Source organism: Pristiophorus japonicus, chromosome 14, assembly GCF_044704955.1.
Source record: "Pristiophorus japonicus isolate sPriJap1 chromosome 14, sPriJap1.hap1, whole genome shotgun sequence".
In the NCBI taxonomy this organism is placed as follows: domain Eukaryota; kingdom Metazoa; phylum Chordata; class Chondrichthyes; family Pristiophoridae; genus Pristiophorus; species Pristiophorus japonicus.
Genome location: NC_091990.1, coordinates 159,979,611 through 160,003,366, shown reverse-complemented (window position 1 = coordinate 160,003,366; position 23,756 = coordinate 159,979,611). Strand labels below are relative to the sequence as shown.

At 46.7% G+C, this 23,756-nt stretch overlaps 1 protein-coding gene across 7 annotated transcripts in view; it reads left to right on the top strand.

The window, feature by feature from the left end:
- The window catches only part of nav2a (neuron navigator 2a), a 440,534-nt gene that overhangs the window by 42,436 nt on the left and 374,342 nt on the right, over window positions 1–23,756 (top strand). For 6 of the 7 annotated variants that reach the window (XM_070899720.1, XM_070899724.1, XM_070899722.1 and 3 more), the window contains exons 2-3: window positions 6,616–6,733; window positions 17,538–17,590. In XM_070899720.1, coding sequence (XP_070755821.1) covers window positions 6,616–6,733; window positions 17,538–17,590 — 171 coding nt within the window. Of the gene's footprint in view, window positions 1–6,615; window positions 6,734–16,559; window positions 17,397–17,537; window positions 17,591–23,756 lie in introns of those variants that run through there. The other variant, XM_070899725.1, reaches the window with a different exon arrangement.

The following is a 23,756-nucleotide window of genomic DNA, read 5'->3' as shown; positions in this document are numbered from 1 at the left end:
TAATAGCAGAAGTGACACATGCAGATTGAAGAGCCCAGCAGATGAAATGTCTGTTGTTTTTGTTCAGCAACGGAAAGACGGAACTTTTATTTATATATAGAATCGTATGTTCTCACAATGTCCCAAAGCTCTCCATCCAATGAATGACTTTTGAAGTGTATTCACTGTTGTTGGGTTAAGCACATGTGGCAGCCAATTTGTACACAGCAAGATCTCACAAACAATCCCGAGATGAATGACCTGTTTATTGTCTGCTGTTGGTTCAGGAAGGAGTACTGGTCGGGACAGCGGGATAGTTCTGTTCTCCTCTTTGAATAGTGTCATGAGATCTTTTGCATCCACCTGAAATACCAGAACAGTCAGAGGCCTCAGTTTAACTACTCAGAGAAAAGGCAGCACTGCTGATAGTACAAAAGCAAAATACTGCAGATGCTAGAACCTGAAATAAAAACAGAAAATGCTGGAAATCTCAGTGGGTCAGGCTGCTTCTATGGAGAGAAAAAAAACCAGAGTTAACGTTTCAGGTTTTTTCCTCTGACCCGCTGAGATTTCCAGTATTTTCTGTTTTTATTCCTGCTGACAGTACAACAGTTCCACGGTAATGCAGTGGAGTGCCAGCCTAGATTTGTGCTCTGGTCTTGAACTGTGGCTTGATCCCATGACTTTCTGACTCAACCACAGTGACGACTTGCACAAGAAGGAGAGGGAGATGGAGAGGCGGAGAGGTTTAGGAACTCAGGCGTGTGTGCTGCGCACTGAACCAAGCTGGTTCTCTCCTGGGGAGCAAGGTGGCCGTGGAGTTACTTTTCTTCTTCTCACCCGTCTGTATTTTGTTTCACAATTTAAAAAAAAATTCTGTCAAGGACAAAACCTTTTAAGACCCTCCCCAATTTTCTCCATCCTGAAGTTGTTGACTCATGCTGGGAAGGCAGCTATACTTATTGTGAGGTTTATGCAGGTGTTAGCCATGGCTCAGTGGTAACACTCTCACCTCTGAGTCAGAAGGTTGTGAGGTCAAGTTCCTCTCCAGAGACATGAGCAAAAAATCTAGGTTGACAATCCAGTGCCGAAGGAGTGCTGCACTGTCGGAAGTGCTGTCTTTCAGATGAGACGGTAAACCAAAGCCCCATCTGCAGTGGACTTAAAAGTTCCCGTGGCACTATTTTGAATAAAAGCAGGGGAGTTATCCCTGGTGTCCTGGCCAATATTTATCCCTTAACCAACATCACTAAGGCAAATTATCTGGTCATTATCACATTGCTGTTTGTGGGACCTTACTGTGCTCAAATTGGCTACTGCATTTCCTACATTACAACAGTGACTACGAGCCAAAAAGTTCTTAATTGGCTGCAAAATGCTTTGGGATGTCCGGCGGTCGTGAAAGGCGCTATATAAATGCAAATCTAATTTCTTTAAGTCTTAATTTTTTATGTGATCTGAGCATGGGAGTGTCAGCAAATGATTTGACAGTAGGGTCCATCACAGAAAAATCCAGTTTGCTCATCCAATGCCCACATCTAAGCACCTTTCTGCTGGAGATCAGTTGAAGTGGGAACTCTGCCTTTGGCTCCCAAGCCCACAGCAGAAAAATCAATTGGAGATCCCATGGTTGACAGCTAACTCAGCTTGGACCAGGAACTAAAGTTGAGATGTTTCCCAGTCTACATGGGCCACTAAGCCATTGGGGAACCCTGAATTACTTTTTTTTTAAGTTAAACACAGACGTAGTTAAAATAAAATGTAGCTTATTGGCAAATGTAAGCCACTTTTTAATGTTAGTTTTATACGGTTGGCAAGAATGTCAATTTTCTCCTGACTTAAACTAACAAAAATATTCCCCTGTACTTGTTAAAGTTATTCAGTTTACTCAGAAGATTTATAACTTTTCTGTTTATTTCCAAATGTTAAATGTATTTCAGGCAGTTGGACTAAAGGAGTGATTTTGGAGGAAATATTCTGCAATGACTGCCAGTTTGTTGATAAATTTGAAAAAAAAATATTATTTTCTAAGTTACTAGTACTTTGAAGGAATGCAAGGACAGATCACCCATTGCGCATGCTGCTGTAACAATGGCTTGTAACGGTGCACAATTGGATTTTGAGTCAAAAGAATGTTAAGAGCTCTGAAAGACTACCCTGAAAAATAATTGGATTGCTGAAGGCACTTCAGCTGGCCTTAAGCAGGGGATCTCCGTGAAATGAATGGGTTCCTGAATAAATGTAATGTGATAAATTACAATACATTAGAGGAAATTTGATAGAATGGTACCAGAGTAACTTCAGTTTTGTGGAGAGATTAGAGAAGCTGGGATTGTTCTCCTTAGAGCAGAGTTAAGGGGAGATTTGATAGAAATGTTTAAAATTATAAGAAGTTTTGATGGAGTAAGGAGTAATTGTTTCCAATGGCAGGAAAGTCGGTAACCAGATGGCCCAGATTGAAGGTAATCAAGAATCAGTGTGGAGAGGAGGAAAACTTTTTTGACGTGGTGAGATGTTATGATCTGGAATTCATTGCCTGAAGGGCGGTGGAAGCAGAGTCAATAGTAACTTGGAAAAGGGAATTGGAAAGGGAAGGAGCAGGGGAGTGGAACTAATTGGATAGCTCTTTCAAAAGAGACAGCACAGGCATGATGGGCCAAATGGCCTCCTTCTTTGCTGTAAATAAGGAAAAACTGTTTCCAGTGGAGAAGGGTCGGTAATCAGAGGACACAGATTTAAGGTGATTGGCAAAAGAACCAGGGGCAATGTGAGGAAACATTTTTTTTCCCAGCGAGTTGTTGTGATCTGGAATGCACTGCCTGAAAGGGTGTTGGGAGCAGATTCAATACTCATTTTGAAGAGGGAAGTGAATATAAGTTTGAAATGGAACAATTTGCAGGGCTATGGGGAAAGAACAGGGGGGCTTCCAGAGAGCTGACACAGACACGATGGGCCAAATGGCCTTTTTCTGTGCTGTAAGATTCTATGAAATGTAACTGCTTCCCTGGGAGGGGGCTCAGTTGATGAATGCATCACCGGATGTCGTACTGAGCCATACAGGCCAATTTCTGGATTTGCGCTGCGTTCGATGATTTCAGCGCAGGCAGCTGTAGGGCTACAACAATTTACCCTCCGTGATCCCCGCGTGGAGAAAGGGAAACCAATTTACCAGGGTTCCTACTCCTGATACCTGCGAGAAAGTGTATGTGTATGAACTTCGGGAACGGGCAACATTGAGTTGTGATGCTTTCTATGGTAGGAAAGCCCATCAGCATACTACTCATGTCAAGGTGGGCAACATCATCATCAAAGGCAGTCCCTCGTAATCGCTTCCACTCTAAAAGTGAGTTTTCAGGTGACTGAATAGTCCAATAGGGGAATTACAGTCTCTGTCACAGGTGGGACAGACAGTCATTGAAGGAAAGGGTAGGTGGGACTGGTTTGCCGCACGCTCCTTCCGCTGCCTGCGCTTGTTTTCTGCATGCTCTCGGCGACGCGACTCGAGATGCTCAGCACCCTCCCGGTTGCTCTTCCTCTACTTAGGGCGGTCTTTGGCCAGGGACTCCCAGATGGGGATGCATTTTATCAAGGAGGCTTTGAGGGTGTCCTTGAAACATTTCCTCTGCCCACCTGGGGCTTGCTTGCCGTGTAGGAGTTCTGAGTAGAGCGCTTGCTTTGGGAGTCTTGTGTTGGGTATGCGGACAAAAGTGGGCAACGAGTACAGTGGGCCCTGGCGCATGTTGAACTATATCCCAGCAAGAATCTGCATCTGACTTTAATGTCTGTAATTTACCACCACATGAAAATGCTTCTCTAATAATAGAAAAATTGTACAATAACACGTGAAAAACATAGAAACATAGAAACATAGAAAATAGGTGCAGGAGCAGGCCATTCAGCCCTTCTAGCCTGCACCGCCATTCAATGAGTTCATGGCTGAACATGAAACTTCAGTACCCCCTTCCTGCTTTCTCGCCATAACCCTTGATCCCCCGAGTAGTAAGGACTTCATCTAACTCCCTTTTGAATATATTTAGTGAATTGGCCTCAACTACTTTCTGTGGTAGAGAATTCCACAGGTTCACCACTCTCTGGGTGAAGAAGTTTCTCCTCATCTCGGTCCTAAATGGCTTACCCCTTATCCTCAGACTGTGACCCCTGGTTCTGGACTTCCCCAACATTGGGAACATTCTTTCTGCATCTAACCTGTCTAAACCCGTCAGAATTTTAAACGTTTCTATGAGGTCCCCTCTCATTCTTCTGAACTCCAGTGAATACAATCCCAATTGATCCAATCTTTCTTGATAGGTCAGTCCCGCCATCCCGGGAATCAGTCTGGTGAACCTTCGCTGCACTCCCTCAATAGCAAGAATGTCCTTCCTCAAGTTAGGAGACCAAAACTGTACACAATACTCCAGGTGTGGCCTCACCAAGGCCCTGTACAACTGTAGCAACACCTCCCTGCCCCTGTATTCAAATCCCCTCGCTATGAAGGCCAACATGCCATTTGCTTTCTTAACCGCCTGCTGTACCTGCATGCCAACCTTCAATGACTGATGTACCATGACACCCAGGTCTCGTTGCACCTTCCCTTTTCCTAATCTGTCACCATTCAGATAATAGTCTGTCTCTCTGTTTTTACCACCAAAGTGGATAACCTCACATTTATCCACATTATACTTCATCTGCCATGCATTTGCCCACTCACCTAACCTATCCAAGTCACTCTGCAGCCTAATAGCATCCTCCTCGCAGCTCACACTGCCACCCAACTTAGTATCATCCGCAAATTTGGAGATACTGCATTTAATCCCCTCGTCTAAATCATTAATGTACAATGTAAACAGCTGGGGCCCCAGCACAGAACCTTGCGGCACTCCACTAGTCACTGCCTGCCATTCTGAAAAGTACCCGTTTACTCCTACTCTTTGCTTCCTGTCTGACAACCAGTTCTCAATCCACGTCAGCACACTACCCCCAATCCCATGTGCTTTAACTTTGCACATTAATCTCTTGTGTGGGACCTTGTCGAAAGCCTTCTGAAAGTCCAAATATACCACATCAACTGGTTCTCCCTTGTCCACTTTACTGGAAACATCCTCAAAAAATTCCAAAAGATTTGTCAAGCATGATTTCCCTTTCACAAATCCATGCTGACTTGGACCTATCATGTCACCATTTTCCAGATGCACTGCTATGACATCCTTAATAATTGATTCCATCACTTTACCCACTACTGAGGTCAGGCTGACCGGTCTATAATTCCCTGTTTTCTCTCTCCCTCCTTTTTTAAAAAGTGGGGTTACATTGGCTACCCTCCACTCGATAGGAACTGATCCAGAGTCAATGGAATGTTGGAAAATGACTGTCAATGCATCCGCTATTTCCAAGGCCACCTCCTTAAGTACTCTAGGATGCAGTCCATCAGGCCCTGGGGATTTATCGGCCTTCAATCCCATCAATTTCCCCAACACAATTTCCCGACTAATAAAGATTTCCCTCAGTTCCTCTTCCTTAGAATGGAACTTCTAGTTTGTAATTAAATTCTCTGAACCAGTTTTTCAAAGATGACAATCCTGGAATGTGTCCAGATTGTTTGAATGCATGCGCCATATTATAAATGCGCAAAATATTAATGATGCCAAAAAAATGAAATGTTCTTGAATATAGAGAAAGCTCATTACTGTAAGCTTAAAAAGTCATTGTTGGGAGGAATTCCCAACATGTAAATGAGAAATTCTTGCACTTACGTCGTGGGTAGTTTAGCAAGAGAGTGTGTGTGCGTGCCTTGTGCCTTGTGTATATTATGGAAGCAGATCGCCCATAGTATTGCTCACATTGAGGCAGAGGATAAACAGTATGGGTAGTGTAGTGTAGGCACCTGTGAGTATGCTCACAAGTTTGTTGTGAGTAGCTTAGCCAGTCACATGATGTTCACAAGACTCAATAAAACCCCAGTCAGTTGGGTTTTGATCCTCCACGATGAGGTGAGCCTTGTGGATGAAGTGGTAATGTGTAGTGTGATTGTTAAACCATTGTTAATAAACCAACTAGTTCTTAAGAGCAATGTGTGGCTATGAATTCATAAGCAAAGAACCCATAAAGCAAATACATTACAGGTATTATTGAGGAAGTGCGACAGGGAAACTGTTGCAGGAAGTAAGTATTCAGTTGCAGTAAGAGTGTGCTATATATTATAAAGATATACATAGAATTAATAATGGCTGTGATAGTACCTGAAAAAGTCTTCCTGGAATCGATAAATGCCAGGGTCATTTACTTCCCTTGTTTTTTAGATGTATCAACAAGCTGTCTCCCTGTCTCACCCAACCATTGCACTTTAAAGGGTTTCTTTGGTGCTCCTTAAGCACGTCAGAATTCTGAATGCAGTCACAATGCAGGAGTCGATGATTATGCAGCATAGTGATCTGAATATAAATAGATAGCAAGTTGAGTGCATTTCCGACATCTACAACGAAAAATACACTTGGGATTCATGCGTCCTATTGAACGCTATTCATTACTTGTATAATGCTCATTTACTTGCTTAAATATTGAGAGTACACAACATATTGAATGACTTGATGTGGGTTTTGATTGATGGAGTGATATGTTGAACCTCATTTTGTTAACCAGATTTACACCGACTGGGCCAATCATTACCTGGCAAAGTCTGGCCACAAGCGGCTCATCAGAGACTTACAGCAGGACGTGACGGATGGTGTGCTGCTAGCTGAGATCATCCAGGTCGTAGGTACGTGGCCCCTTTATTCCCATCGGTCTGGTTCTTCTTTTAGTGCAAGGATTAATGGTCTGACTGACCGCATTAATGCTCCTTCCATGGCCGTCACCATCTTTATAGCAGCCGACAGAGGGGTTAGTCCTATACCGCGGGAGGGTTTTATGGCCTCCCACAACACAAAACGATGGGGGTGGGGTGGGGTGGGGTCGGGTGGGGTCGGGTGGGGCCAACCACACCCTCCAGGCGCGAGTATACCGCTGGATGTCAACCCAGAATTCAAAGCTGGAGTTCACTGGGACTGTCTGGAGTGGGGGTCCTAACCCTGCACCTTCTGACATGGGGGTCCTAACCCCGCACCTTCTGACATGGGGGTCCTAACCCCACACCTTCTGCCATGGGGGTCCTAATCCCTAACCTTCTGACATGGGGGTCCTAACCCCGCACCTTCTGACATGGGGGTCCTAACCCCGCACCTTCTGACATGGGGGTCCTAACCCTGCACCTTCTGACATGGGGGTCCTAACCCTGCACCTTCAGACATGGGGGTCCTAACCCTGCACCTTCAGACATGGGGGTCCTAACCCTGCACCTTCAGACATGGGGGTCCTAACTCTGCACCTTCTGACATGGGGATCTTAACCCTGCACCTTCAGACAGGGGGTCCTAACACCACACCTTCAGACATGGGGGTCCTAACCCTGCACCTTCTGACATGGGGGTCCTAACCCCACACCTTCGGACATGGGGATCCTAACACCATACCTTCAGACATGGGGGTCCTAACCCCACACCTTCTGACATGGGGGTCCTAAGCATGCACCTTCTGATATGGGGGTCGAACTGTGTACCTTCTGACATGGGGGTCCTAACCCCACACCTTCTGACATGGGGGTCCTAACCCCACACCTTCTGACATTGGGGTCCTAACCCCACACCTTCTGACATGGGGGTCCTAACCCCACACCTTCTGACATGGGGGTCGAACTGTGCACCTTCTGACATGGAGGCGGAATGCTACCACTCGGCCAATGGCTCGCTCCCGTTGACTTTGTTAACTGATTGCTCTGATGCTGCAGTTCTCCCAACCCCAGGATGGCACCAGACTTCACTTGTTAAATAACGTAAATCTGTAGTGAACAATCGAATGTCATGAATTGTAACAGATATTAGTTTTGATGTTTAGGCTTGTACATTTGCCCAGAGAATTACAATATCTAGCGAATAGTTTGCTGAAGGTAAGCATTTGCTGGTACCCGTGCTGGGGTGGGCAGGAGATTGGAGAGGCCGAGTGCCTTTTGTTGGAGCTTGACCCACAAACTTTTGAGGACTATTGAATAAGATAATTATTGTCAAATTATGCGCATGTGACAGTGAGTCATGGGCAAGGTTCCCTCTAATTTTTTTTGCACTGAGCAGGCCATGAACTCCTTTGAGCGTGACCTTTTCATCCGTGGGCAAATTTTACAGCAATGACTTTTACAACAACAGCAACCACTTAAAAGCATATATGCGGTAATGCCATATTGCCACCCCACGGTCTCAAGTCATGAGACAATCAGACAAGGTTCAATACAGGTTTAACATAAATTTTGAATTCTATTCCTCTAGAAATGAACCCTAGTGCTTTATTTGCACTTTTATGCGTTTTTAAACTACATCGCTACTTTTAATGACTTGTGAAGCTATACCCCTGAATCTCTCTGCACCTCTCCCCCATTTACATCCAAGGATAGGGCAGCCTCCTTCTTTCTCCCACCAAAATGTACCACCTCACATTTATTTATATTGAAATTAATTTGTCATTTACATGCCCATTCTTCAAGTTTGTTTACGGCGGAATTAACAGCTTTTAGTTTGTCGTACAAACTCCGTCCCCCAGTCTCTCTCTCTCTGTCTGTCTGTCTCTCTCTCTCTCCGTCTCTCTCTCTTTCTCCATCTCTCTCTCCCCAGACTCTCATTCCTCCAGTCTCTCTCACACCCCCCCCCCCCCACATCTCTCTCTCTCTCTCTCTCTCTCTCTCTCTCTCCCCCCCCTCCCTCCTCCAGTCGCTCTATCTCCCTGTTCACCCTTCCCCCAGTCTGGCACTCTCCCCCCAGTCTCCCTCTCACCCCCCAGTCTCTCTCTTTCTCTCCCCCCACGCCCTCAATCTCTCGCTCGCTCTCCCTCCCCCAGTCACTCTCCCTGCCCACCCCCACCCCAGTCTGGCTCTCTCTCCCGCCCCCAGTCTGGATCTCTCTCTCCCAGTTGCTCTCTTCCCCCCCCCCCCCCCCAGTCACTCTCTCTCTCTCTCTCTCTCTCTCTCTCTCTCCCCCCAGTCTGGCTCTCTCTCTCCCCCCAGTCTGCCTGTCTGGCTCTCTATCTCCCCCCAGTCTGGCTCTCGCTCTCTCCCCCCAGTCTGGCTTGCTCTCTCCCCCCAGTCTGGCTCGCTCTCTCCCACCAGTCTCTCTCTCTCTCTCTCTCTCCTCCCAGTCTGGCTCTCTCCCCCACCCCCGTCTGGCTCTCTCCCCCACCCCCCAGTCTGGCTCTCTCCCCCACCCCCCAGTCTGGCTCTCTCCCCCACCCCCCAGTCTGGCTCTCTCCCCCACCCCCCAGTCTGGCACTCTCCCCCACCCCCCAGTCTGGCTCTCTCCCCCACCCCCCAGTCTGGCTCTCTCCCCCATCCCCCAGTCTGGCTCTCTCCCCCACCCCCCAGTCTGGCTCTCTCTCTCCTCCCCCCCCCCAGTCTGGCTCTCTCTCTCCTCCCCCCCCCAGTCTCTCTCTCTCTCTCTCCCCCCCAGTCTGGCTCTCTCTCTTCCCCCCCAGTCTGGCTCTCTCGCTCTCTCGCTCTCTACCCCCAGTCTGGCTCTCTCTCTCCGCCCCCCCCCAGTCTGGCTCTCTCGGTCTCTCGCCCCAGTCTGGCTCTCTCTCTCTCTCTCTCTCCCCCCAGTCTGGCTCTCTCTCTCTCTCTCTCTCCCCCCAGTCTGGCTCTCTCTCTCTCTCTTTCTCCCCCCAGTCTGTCTGTCTCTCTCTCTCTCTCTCTCTCTCTCTCCCCCCAGTCTGGCTCTCTCTCTCTCTCTCTCTCTCCCCAGTCTGGCTCTCTCTCTCTCTCTCTCTCTCTTTCTCCCCCCAGTCTGGCTCTCTCTCTCTCTCCCCCCACCAGTCTAGCTCTCTCTCTCTCTCTCTCCCCCCAGTCTGGCTCTCTCTCTCTCCCCCCAGTCTGGCTTTCTCTCTCTCTCTCTCTCTCTCTCTCCCCCCCCCCCCCCCCCGAGTCTGGCTCGCTCTCTCTCTCTCTCCCCCCAGTCTGGCTCTCTCTCTCTCCCCCCAGTCTGGCGCTCTCTCTCTCTCTCTCTCTCTCTCCCCCCAGTCTCTCTCTCTCTCTCTCTCTCCCCCCCCAGTCTCTCTCTCTCTCTTCCCCCCCAGTCTCTCTCTCTCTCTCTTCTCCCCCCAGTCTCTCTCTCTCTCTCTCTCTCTTCTCCCCCCAGTCTCTCTCTCTTCCCCCCCCTCTCTCTCTTCCCCCCCCTCTCTCTCTTCCCCCCCAGACTCTCTCTCTCTCCTACCCCCCAGTCTCTCTCTCTCCTGCCCCCAGTCTCTCTCTCTCCCCCCAGTCTTTCTCTCTCCCCCTAGTCTCTCTATCTCTCTCTTGCCCTCCCTCCCTCAGTCGCTCTCTCTCCCTCCCTCAGTCGCTCTCTCTCCCTGCCCCACCCCCCCCCCCCCCCTCCGCCAGACTCTCAATCCTTCCAGTCTCTCTCCAGCCAAATATATTTCTCTCCTCCAGTCTCTCTCTCTCCCTATCTCCCCATCCCAGTCTCTCAATCCATCTGTCTCCCTCTTCCCTCAGTCTCTCTATCTCCCTCCCCCAGCCTCCCTCTCCCCTCGTCTCTCTCTCTTTCCCCACTCTCTCCCCCTCCACACTCTCTCTCTCTCCCCCCAGTCTCGCCCTCTCCCTCTCCCAGTCTCTCTTCCCCCCCCCCAGTCGCTCTCTCTCTCCTGCAGTCTCTCTCTCTCTCCCCCCCCAGTCTCTCTCTCTCTCCCCCCCAGTCTCTCTCTCTCTCTCCATCCCCCCAGTCTCTCTCTCTCCCCCCAGTCTCTCAATCTCTCCACCCAAATCTTACTCTCACCCCCCCCCCACTGTCTCTCCCTATCTCCCCCCCACCACTGTCTCTCCCTATCTCCCCCCCACCACTGTCTCTCCCTATCTCCCCCCCCCCCACTGTCTCTCCCTATCTCCCCCCCCCCCACTGTCTCTCCCTATCCCCCCCCCTCTATCTCTCCCTATCCCCCCCCCTCTATCTCTCCCTATCCCCCCCCCCTCTATCTCTCCCTATCCCCCCCCCCTCTATCTCTCCCTATCCCCCCCCCCTCTATCTCTCCCTATCTCCCCATCCCAGTCTCTCTCCCCTCAGCTCTCGATCTCCCTCCCCCAGCCTATCTCTCTCTCTCTATATACTCTTTCCCCCCCCCCCAGTCTCTCCCCTTTCGATCCTCGCCCCCCCTTCCCCCCTTCCCCCCTTCCCCTTCCCCCTTCCCCCCTTCCCCTTCCCCCTTCCCCCCTTCCCCCCTTCTTCCCTTCTTCCCTTCTTCCCTTCCCCCTTCCCCCCTTCTTCCCCTCCCCTTCCCCCTTCCCCCTTCTTCCTTGTGGAAGGCCGCAACTGTTGGATGATGGTCGCAACTGTCGGGTGATGCGTGGCTCTGGGATGCCGCGCATGCGCACAGCAGGCCGCACAAATGGCCGTGTGGTTAATCAAATCATTCGCATACAGTTCCTCGGGCACAGGCCTGTAGTGAGGTCTAGTGCACAAGTGTTGAGATGGTTCCAGTGCGCAGGCACCGAAACCCGCTCCGGAAAGAACGAGCCTGTGGGACGCGATTGAAAAGAACGCCTGTGTGCTGGAGCCCACGCCAGCGGGACTGCGCGGCCTGCAACGCCTGCTGCACGGCAGCCTCGAGGGAGCTGCCCGGCCGTGCACCTGTGCAGCTTCGGGGGAAACAGTGGTCATGGCGACTCCTGCTCCCATCTGAAAACATCTTGACATGTTCTTCTGCTGTGCCTTTTCTCCCAACAGTTCTCACCACTGATCTCGCTGCATTCTTTGTGTTAATTTAATTGTGCTCCCGGCTGATAGCTGTCCCCTGGTACTTGGTTTGTCCATGCTTGGACATGGGTCTGTACTCGAGAGCCGAGTCCACGAATACTTCTAGCCCCATGACCCAGCACTTCTCAACAGTTATCTCCCACTGTACTGCTTCTGGCCTCCCATCTACCCACACCCACAGTGCTCCTCAATCATATCAATGCAAAATCATATCAATGCTTCTAGTCCCCACCACTCCCTTCAATACTCCCTGACTCCTTGTCCAACAACCCAGTCCCCTGACAGAACACTTGTCTTAGGACCTTCTTATCACAGTGCATCTCATTCCTTTCATTTACAACCCCTCCAAAGGGCTCACAGAGCCTACTTTGCCATACTCCCAGTGCCTCCATTGGCTTCAAACCTCTCTCTGACTACTCATAGGTCTTAGTGCCTATGATCTCACCATGATCCTAGATCCTTATCTGAATTCTCTTAGTCTCCAGACTTTCCCTTCATTTGGTTCCCTTGTGCCTCCCTCATCCTCGTATGAGACTCCCTGTCCCCACGCAGTGCTCCCACAACCAGCGTGCGCTCATTCCCACTGTGTCTGCTTGTGACTCCTACATGTTACCTCACTGATGCACTCAATATCTTGACTTTTTAAGGCCCGGGTAAGCAGGAAGCTGGAGACAGCATACATAAGAGTTGGAGATGGGGCCAGGGAGGGGCTGGCAGAGAAGATGGGCGGTTGAAAGATTAATTGAGATTCAGGCCAGGAGTGACAAGGGTGGGTGGGGAGCTGGAAGAGGCTAGAAGCTCACTCCAAAGTCCACCCGGGCCTCAGGTTGTAATTTAGCAAATGTTAACAAACCCCAAATGTTCCACAACCCACCTTCCATTACTATTTCCCAAGTCCAGCCCTTCTGTAATTTCCTCCCAGGCTACAGCTACTTCTTCCCACTCCCACATCTCTCTAAGTATAATCCCTTATTTCTTCCCTCTTCCAGCTCCCCACCCGCCCTTGTCACTCCTGGCCTGAATCTCAATGAATCTTTCAACCGCCCATCTTCTCTGCCAGCCCCTCCCTGGCCCCATCTCCAACTCTTGTGTATGCTGTCTCCAGCTTCCTGCTTACCCGGGCCAGAAAAGTCAAGATATTGAGTGCATTAGTGAGGTAACATGTAGGAGTCACAAGCAGACACACAGTGGGGAGGGGAGACCTCAGAAAGAGTGAGATACAATAGATGAGAAGAGTCAGACAGATTGATAAACACAAAAAAATTAGAGTTGCGCAACAGCCATGCAAAGAGAGGAAGAAAGAGTGAAAGGCTAAAGCAGAGAGCTTGGCACAAAGTATAAGTGAATGAGAAAGGATTAGAGACAGGAAGAGAGCTTTTGGCCCGGATTTTGTGGTCAGAGCTTTGGTGCCGAAGGAACAGCGCTCGCCATTCATTATGCTTGAAGCTGACCTTTGGTGGGCTTTTCAGTGACAAGTTGTGGTATTTAGAGATCATTTCCAGCGCAGTGTCCTCTACAGGAGAGCTGTGGCATGTGTGAGCAAGTCAAGCAACAGCGTGGCTCTTCAACCAATCAGATTGAAGAATCCTTACTGAGACACGCAGAGTTTAAACCAGGAAATAGAAATTAGAATAATTAATTCATCGTAAAATCACGCACAGAACGCAAAATAAATATAGGGAAAGAAACATGGGATTAAGAGAGAGATTAAAAAGACAAAGAAAAAATTGAAAAACATTAGTCAATTTTTAATTTAAAAAAATCTCCAACAATAATTACATTCTGAAGGAATGAGACTGCACGCTTGTAACATTAAACTTTCAATGTTTGGTAGTAAATATGACATATCAAGTCATTAAAAAGTCACTTACACCTGAATGCACCAGCACTGACTTTTTCTGGCGCGTGTAGTATGTCGTGGGTACGTACTGCAATCTCATGGCCTTACCTGGATTTGAGTGCCGAGTCTATCTGAGAGGTACTGGTGTAGCGTAGCTTGTGGAGCAACAGGGTAAATCAGAGCGCAACTTCCAAATTTCCATGTTTAACTGCACATGTGTGGACTCAGAAAATTGCTGTCCAATTTACTCTGTAATAACGTTGAGCGCTGTTAGCCTCACCGATATTATTACTGCAAAATGCAGTCCACTTGTTTTTGTTTGTGGCAATGCACACGTATGTGTTGAAAGGTATAATGCTCCCGTTATTATAAAATAGAGCATCCGATGACTCAACATGACTAATGTCATGGGACCTTTGATTGTAGCTTACAAAATCCCTGCTGCATGGAATCAATTTTCAACTTTCCCAATATATAATGGTCAAAAAATCCCAGTCGGCTGCTTCCCGCATTTTAAAAGATGCGCATTTACCTGAAGCTGCTGCGCCCATGCGAGTTCCCGGTCCTGAGCCCTCCACTGACTGTGCGTCGGAGCGCGTGCACGTCAGGGCATGCACAGGGCTGGAGCTGCAGTCACATGGCTCTGGGCAGCCAATCAGGTAAAGTATATACTCATTCATAATAATGGGAACTCCGTAAGTTGGATTTCCCATTATTATGATTGAGAAACCTCGCCAAACACCCAAAACACAAATAAAAAATACACCACATATTTTTATTAATTTAAATTAAAGTTATTTATGTATTATTAAAAATATATATTTTTCCGATCTTTTAAAAAAGTTATTTTAATTATGGTTTAAAATAAACTTACCATAGTGGGGAGGGTTTTTAAACAATAAAATGTGTTTTTTAAATGTTATTTTATTATGTTTTTGTGTATTTTAAAACTCTTACGCCTGTAAAAGTAGGCTATGCGCCTGCTCTTATCAGGCACAAGAGTTTTCAGGACATCCGCTGGGCAAGATATGGGTAAATACCGCAATCTTGCCCTTGCGAATGTCCTGGATGTGGAGATGCGGAGGATCTGTCACACTCCAGCTCGACGATCGGAAAAGCCGGTTCTCACGCATGCGTATTGTGCGCTGAAAACCGGCTTTTGCGACGCCTTGCTGGGTCCATACACACTCCGTATGAGTTTCTGGGCCAATATCTAAAGACAACTGGGAGCATGAAGAACAGTTGTGCTATTCATGTGACATGGAATGCCACCTCAAGCAGTGGTTTTTCCATCTGTCTCGTGCGACCTTTTTCTGGTGGCAGAAACATAAATGCCTGTACCAGCAGAATGTTGGCAACACTAAGGCCATTTTCTTGCGCCCCATCAACATCTCTAAACCTCTGGTGTTCAGTCCATCAGTTGCCCTGGATGCCATCTTGTACTGAGTCAGGAAGTACAGAACTTTGCTGTACTACTCCACCGTAAACTCAGCTTCCTTTCCCTCAACCATTCTCTTATGAACATTGCTCTCCTCCACCCTTATCGCTCCCCTTCTTCCAATGAAACTCGTACCTTTGTTGCCTATGGGCTTGACCTCCTCTTCACCCTTCAAGCTGATCTCTCCAGCAGCAACCTCCCCCAATAAACTTTAACTCATCAAGGATGTTGCAAACCACACCCTCCCACTCTTACCCCACCTGTCCGCTCAAGCCTCAATGGCTTCCTGTGCCCCAATGTGTGGATTAAAAAATTCTTGTCCTGTTTTACAATCGTTTCTACAGACTCACCCCGCCTGATCTTAATCTTTTGCCTTATGTCCCTCCTCTAATACCAGGCTATCCTCAGCCCTTGCTTACTATGTTCCACCATCAGCAGCTGCCCTTTGATCGATGACTTTCATCCTTCTGAAATTCTCAACCTCATTCTCTCCACCTCTCCCCCACCCCTCCCTGCTTTCAACAACCTCCTCAGAATTTAAAAAAAAAATTTATTCGTTGCCAATCTTTCCAATTCTTTGTCAGATCATCTTGTCAGATTACAAACGCCAGAGGTCACCTTGGGCCCATTCAAGGATCACTCTGCGCCAATGCTCTTAGCCAAAAGGCCGAGAGCCACTGCACCGTTCCTGGAAGTACTGCAATACCAGGTTCGTGCCATGGAGGTGGATGTGTGCCCCCCACCCACCTCCTCAGAATGCTCCTCGACAACTGTGGCTTTAGTTCCCTGATCTTAGACTCTCCTTTCCTTTTATCTCTTTCCTCCTTATTGCATCACCCTTAGCTCAGGGGCAGCACACTTGTCTCTGAGTGAAAAGGTCATAAGTTCAAGACCCAGTCCAGCGACTTGAGTACATTATCTAGGCTAACAATTACGTGCCATACTGAGGGAGGGCTGCACCGACAGAGGTGCCGTTTTTTTGGATGCGATCTTAAACGGAGACCCCCGACTGCCCTCTCAGATGGACAATATAGATCCCATGGCATTTTATAAAGAAGAGCAGAGGCGCTCACCCAGTGTCCCAGCTAACAATTATCCCTGATCCAACACCACCAAAAACAAAAAGGATCTGCTCATTTATCTCACTGCTGTTTGTGGAACCTTGCAAGGGGCAAACTGGCTGTGTTTGCCGACATTGTAACAGGGACGACACTTCAAAAGTACTCATTGGTTGTAAAGTGTTTTGGGATGTCCTGAGGTGGTGGATGATGCTATATAAATGCAAGTTTTTTTTTTCTCTGAGACATGTTCCTGTATATAAGGAAAAGTATATAAATACAAATTGTTGATGATTCTGGATGTTGGCAGCTGCAATTTTTCGAACAACTTGCATTTACACAGCACTTTTAACATAGTTAAACGTCCCATGCTTCACACGAGCACTATGAAACAACATTTGACACCGAGTCACATAAAGAAATATTTGAACCGGCGACCAAACGCTTGGTCAAAGAGGTAGCTTTTAAGGAGCGTCCTACAGGAGGCGGGAGAGACAGAGAAGTTTAGGGAAGGAATTCCAGAGTTTAGGCCCTTGGCAGCAGAAGGCACGGCCGCCAAAGGTGGAGTGATGAAAATGGGGAATGCGCAACAGGCCAGAATTGGAGAAGTGCAGAGTTCTCGAAGGGTTGTAGGACTGGAGCAGAAGCTTGTACACAGATCGCTGTCTTTGCATTGTCGCTCATGCTCTGGAATTTGCCCTGTAATATAAAAGGGAAAGATTTTGCGGCATCGGAAACCAAGGCCCACAAAATCATTTAGATTTGAAACAGTTTTGTGCACTAAAAGTGGGACTGCTGTGTCAAACATAGGTGAGCATTAGTGCAGAGGGAAAAGAGCTATCCGTCGTAATCGCCTTTGTAATTCTTGAACAATTAGCAGCAGGTGAAGATCGGAAAAATCAATTAAGAGGCAAAAGGTAAGCAAAGCGCTTTAACTCCAGCAGCTAATTGCACTTGCCAGGGAGGTGTCATGTGGTTTCCATCTGTGCTATCGTAGCGTCCCTGTGGGTTTTTTTCAGGAATGGTCATGAAACCTTATCCTGCCCACAACAGTATGGCATGCTTGATCCACCACTGATTGGGCTCGGCGTGTGCAGACAGTTGATGGAATGAAGGAGAGAGCAACAAGCATGGTAGGGGTTAAGGAAGGCTGTCGTACAGTTGTCTGCTTTTAGAGGATGACCTTGCTTCTCAGCTGCTGTGGGCTGGGTGGGCACTACCCAGCAGAAAATTGTGCATACTCCTGATGAGTGTTCGTTTGCTTTGGTAAGATTGCTTGCTAAGATTAGATCCATGCCCAATAGCTTTCAACAAGCCATTCCTTAGCACCGTCTGTAGTTGGAAGACAAAGTTGTCTGTACTCCGTATGCTGCATTGGTTTCACACGCTATTTTCTTAATATTTCAGCAAATGAAAAGATTGAAGACATCAATGGCTGTCCGAAGAATCGATCTCAGATGGTAAGTAGCCTGTTTTTTCCCTCTTGTATTTCAAACATTGCACTGTCAAAATGGAAGGGTTTATTTTCAGAACTATTTAACTGAAATGGGTTTTAAAATGATCCGGCATGTTCCAGAATTGGTAAGTTGAGATACTTGAACACATTAATCCAAATAATACAATTTCGTATGATGCTTGTCGAGATTATAGTGTGGGCAATGTTGAGCACAGAATAACACGTTAAGCCTCTCAAGTTATTTTTAAAGCAAGGAAATTCCTGTAAAATTTTCATTTGTGAGCATTTCAAGAAGGTCACCAATATTCTCTTTATCGTGTTAATGTACACAGATTATGTTTCTTTTTAATTGATTCTGCAACTATTTTTTGGAATGATCTATTTTTCCAATCTTGGTTGTTTACGGTCCGATATTCAATGGCTGAAAATAAAAATAGCTGTGGAATCTTGAAGCTATTCCCTAATTGAAAAACTTGCTCCTAATCCCTGTTTTAAAATAGCAAACTCATGAAGCAAAAATGTAAAAGCAAGTTAAAATGAGTGCTGTCGCTGGATGTTGAAGATGGTGTCGTAGATGATTGATGGGCTGATTCAAAGAAATGTGAAGAAAGAAGCACACCATGTTTAAAGTGAGAGAGAAAAATGACTGCTGCAGCTTCATCTAGATAGATGGGAAACATATAGATGAGCGTGGTGCCACAGTATCTTGAAGTTCCAGTGTGCGTTGCTCTGAGGAAGTGAGGAAAAGGTTTACTCTTGTGGCACGCACACTGTTAAATTCCTGATCTGCTGCTGAACAGAGACCAGAAATTCCTCATTAGGGATGGGAACGTCAGCGTGAATCCAGTCTTACAATGCTCCATGTGGCCAGCAATAAAGTAGCATAGCTGTTGGGAGCAGGTCAGTTCTTAACTGCAGTTAGTACATGCCTTAAGGAGAATGGAGGTGGGCAACAACTGACAAACAAACAGCTGTGTATCCTCACAAAAAAAAGGTGTTTCCCCCACCTTTCAATGTTCCTCTCCTGTCCTCAAGCCAGTGATATGCTGGGTTGTGGTGATATGGTTGCTGGCAACTCCTCCTCTTCCTCTTTTACCTTGCTCGTGGCCATTCGTCCTGCATGTTATTTCTTACTTCCTTGTATGACTCAGCTTCTCACTCAATAAACTTGCTTTAATCGCGTGGATACAATTGGATGGTGAAACTGGTCAGGGGCCCTCATTATCATTAAGTAGGCACGCTGCCAGCACGCTTAGTGCTTTAATTGGCAGCTGACACGATTTCTTGCAGCTCCGACAAGGGCTCAGTCATTAAGTGCATTTGCCAATGTGGTGGTGAGCCATGTGGACTAGGAATGCCCTAGGTTTGATCACTGGTGTGCACTGAGTTTTCTGATATCAACTACAGTAAGGGTGCAGACTTGAGCAGAAAGGTGAATGCGTGGACACGAGGTGAGGTCAGGGTCAAACTTGTGACATTAATAATAATATAAAAACAGAAAATGCTGGAAATTCTCGGCAAATCAGGCAGCATCTGTGGAGAGAGAAACAGGGTTAACATTTCAGGTTGATGACTCTTCGTCAGAACTGGACGAAATTAGAGATGTAACAGATTTAAAGCAAGTGCAGGGGCAGGGAGTGGGGAGAGGAGAGGAAAGGACAAAAGGGAAGGTCTGTGATAGGATGGAAGGCAGGAGAGATTAAAAGACAAAAGGAATGATGGTGCAAGGCAAAAGGAGATGGTAATGGGTCAAGTAAAGATGAGGTAGAAGATCAACCATGATCTCATTGAATGGCAGAGCAGACTCGAGGGGCCAAATGGCCCACTCCTGCTCCTAATTCTTACGTTCTTATGTAATATAATTTAGCTACTATGGGCATTTTATTTATGCTTGCGAAAGTAGGACAAAGGGATAAACTCCACCTTCTAAACCTCGTCCAATTGGCCACTACTTTCGACAATCAACAACACTCCCTAAGTTTTGGCACTGTTTGATCAATGAATGTCACAGCGTCCGGTCGCGTGTCACTTTAATTCTCCGTTCCACTCCAACTCTGATCTCTCCATCCTCGGCCTCTTACACTGTTCCAATGAAGTTCAAGGTAAGCTCGAGAAACAGCATCTCATCTTTCAATTAGTCATTTTCAGCCTTCCGGACTCAACATCGAGTTCAACAATTTCAGGCCATAACCTCTGTCCCGATTTTTTTCTGGTTTCTGGTGGACATGATTCTGTACATCAGCATGAACCAGTAAAATGTTGGAGTCCATTATTAAAGAAGTAGTAGCAGGACATTTGGAAAAGCAAAATTCAGTCAGGCAGAGTCAGCATAGATTTATGAAGGGGAAGTCATGTTTGACAAATTTGCTGGAGTTCTTTGAGGATGTAACGAGCAGGGTGGATAAAGGGGAACCAGTGAATGTGGTGTATTTGGACTTCCAGAAGTCATTTCACAAGGTGCCACATAAAAGGTTACTGCACAAGATAAAAGTTCACGGGGTTGGGGGTAATATATTAGCATGGATAGAGGATTGGCTAGCTAACAGAGAACAGAGAGTCAGGATAAATGATTCATTCTCAGGTTGGCAACCAGTAACTAGTGGTGTGCCACAGGAATCAGTGCTGGGACCCCAACTATTTGTAATCTATATTAACGATTTGGAAGAAGGAACCAAGTGTAATGTAGCCAAGTTTGCTGACGATACAAAGATGGGTGGAAAAGCAATGTGTGAGGAGGACGCAAAAAATCTGCAAAAGGACATAGACAGGCTAAGTGAGTGAGCAAAAATTTGGCAGATGGAGTATAATGTTGGAAAGTGTGAGATCATGCACTTTGGCAGAAAAAAAATCAAAGAGCAGGTTATTATTTAAATGGAGAGAGATTGCAAAGTGCCGCAGTACAGCGTGACCTGGGGGTACTTGTGCAAGAAACACAAAATGTTAGTATGCAGATACAGCAAGTGATCAGGAAGGCCAATGGAATCTTGGCCTTTATTTCAAAGGGGATGGAGTATCAAAGCAGGGAAGTCTTGCTACAGTTGTACAGGGTATTGGTGAGGCCACACCTGGAATACTGTGTGCAGCTTTGGTTTCCATATTAACAAAAGGATATCCTTGCTTTGGAGGCAGTTCAGAGAAGGTTCACAAGGTTGATTCCGGGGATGAGGGGGTTGACTTATGAGGAAAGGTTGAGTAGGTTGGGCCTCGAAACTTATAAGATTATGAGGGGGCTTGACAAGGTGGATGCAGAGAGGATGTTTCCACTGATAAGGGAGACTAGAACTAGAGAGCAAAATCTTAGAATAAGGGGCCACACATTTAAAACTGAGATGAGGAGAAATTTCTTCTCTCATAGGGTTGTGGATCTATGGAACTCACTACCTCAGTGGGGGCTGGGACATTGAATACATTTAAGACAGCTTCTTAAACGATAAGGGAATAAGGGGTTATGGGCAGGGAGATGAACCTGAGTCCATGATCGGATCAGCCATGATCGTATTGAATGGCGGAGCAGGCACGAGGGGCCGTATGGCCTACTCCTGCTCCTATTTCTTATGTTCTTATGTTCTTTTGTGAATGTGACAGCACATCAAAGTCATGCTTCACATTGACTGTTGCCACAGCATCAACTTTCACTATTGCCACAATGAAGTCAGTACTCTTCCCCCTGTATGAAAGAAAGATTTGCATTCATATAGTGCCTTTCATGGCCTCAGGTTGTCCCAAAGCTCTTTACAGCCAATTAAGTACTTTTGAAATGTAGTCACATAGGAAACAAAGCAACCAATTGCACACAGCAAAGTCCTACAAACAGCAATGAGGTAATGACCAGATGATTTTTTTATGTTGTTTGAGATATGAATATTAGCCAGGACACTGGGGAGAAATCCCTTGCTCTTCTTCAAAATAGTGCAACAGGATTTTTATGTCTATCTGAGGGAGCAGATGGGGCCTCGGTTTAACATCTCATCTGAAAGACGGCACCTCCAACAGTGCAGCACTCCCTCAGCACTGCACTGGAGTGTCAGTCTAAATTTTTGTGCTCAAGTCTCTGTGTGGGACTTGAACCCACAACCTTCTGGCGAGGTGAGAGTGCCTATGGCTTTGTGTGCATGCATGGACACGCTCGCGGAAACATGTATGCAAAACATGTGCCCAAACACAAAACACACACACCGACAATGTAATTTCAAAGCTGAACTCTAATCTTCAGTTTCAAGCTTTGTTCACGAGATTTATGAAACCATCTGAGGTAAAATTGTCGTCTTAAAATTGGTTCCACCTATTCATTGGGTTTATTTGTGTATTACTGGGGCTAAAACTCATTCAGGTCAAAATGTACAGGCCTTCCAAGGCCGCCCAGAGACAATAGATTTGATGGCCACTTTGAGGCAATCTGTAGATTTATTTACTGATGGCCATCAGCTGTCTGTGCCCACCGCTGCCAAGCAGCATGTCAGAATGCCGTCCAATGTTCCCTTTCATTTTTTTTCATGCACAATCCCTTTAAGAGGCTGCGCGACCCATTCAGATTTTCATGCATGCGCGGTTTCTCCCATTTAAAAGCCAGTGAATGGCCTGCACAGGATGCGGGAGTGTTGCTGCCACCTGTTGGGAAGAAGACGTCCCTCCTCCTGCTGACTTCCACCATCAAGACCTCCAGTGCTGCATCCGAGAAGCAGGGGCCACCTGAAGCTTCTCCTTGGCCTGCAATGTTCAGAAATTGCCTTCCAGTTGCCTGCACCCAAAGTGCACCTCTCCTTTAAGAGGTGCAGGCTGCCTTTAAATCACGGCTGGGTCATCTGATATTTCCGCCCTCCCATTAGGTGAGCTGCCTATCGATAGCACGAGTAGCACCGGCAGCACGCCTACTTAATGATAATGAGTGTCCCTAACCAATTTTTACCTCCTAATTGCACCCATTTGATTAGGCAAGTTTATTGAATGAGTAGCTGAGTCATAGAAGGAAGAAGGAAAGAACTTAAATTCATATAGTACCTCATTACGTCCCAAATTGCTTCACATACATCAGGAATGGACCACGTTTGGTCCGCAGTCTGTTCTGAGCTGTCTGAGCTCAACCAACTGGTGGTGGGGCTGCTACAATTGGCACCCATAGATTAGGGAGGAGATATTTAGTGATAGTTGCAGCTCCCAATTGTATTTGAATGATTGCTAATAGCATGTCTATATGTTGGAAGAGGACAAGATCAGGCTCAGCTACGATCTTCCAATGATCAAGTATTCTACTGACACTCGTTGAGGACCACACAAGATGAATGGTGACCTGCTATAAGGTACTGGGTGCCTTTTATCTTGGTATTGCTGGGAGAATCAATCTTGGAATGGGTTCCCCTGAAAACCCCTGATAACGTAGGGGTGAGTATGCACACCTATTTCCTGGCGGTGGAATGAACAAAAGACTGGAAAGGACCATTTTGGTCGATCTCTCCAGCCGCGGAAGACAAAAACAAAATAACAGTTTGCTACCCACATCCCTCAATTAATTTTCTTGCCAAATGCCTGCACAACTCTCTCTTAAAAGTCCTGATGTCGGCAGCCTCACTTGCCTCTCTGAGCAGTCCACTGCAAACAGTGACCATCCTCAGTGGGAGGATGTCTTTGTATTCTGTAGTGGTCAAGTGAGACTGGTATGATGGCTGGTGACTTCAAATTTTAAGTTACAGCTTAAACGGGAATCACTGATGATTACTTTATGCAATTAAATATGTATGAGTGAGTTGCAAGTCCTAAATGCAATAAATAGATTGCAATCATGCCTTAAGTCGCAACAACAACTTGCATTTATATAGCACCTTTAACGTAGTAAAATATTCCAAGGCGCTTCACCAGGAGTATTATCAAACAAAATTTGACTCCGAGCCACATGAGACTTTAGGATAGGTCAAAAATATAAGCTTTAAGGAGCGTCTTAAACAAGGTGTAGAGGTTTAGGAAGGGAATTCCTGAGCTTATAACAATAGCAAGTTGTATTTATACAGTGCCTTTAATGTAGTAAAACATCCCAAGGCATGTCACAAGAGCGTTATAAAACAAAATATGACACCAAGCCACAGAAGGAGATATTAGGACTGATGACTAAAAGCTTGGTTAAAGAGGTAAGTTTTAAGGAGCATCTCAAAGGAGGAAAGAGAGGTGGTGATGCGGAA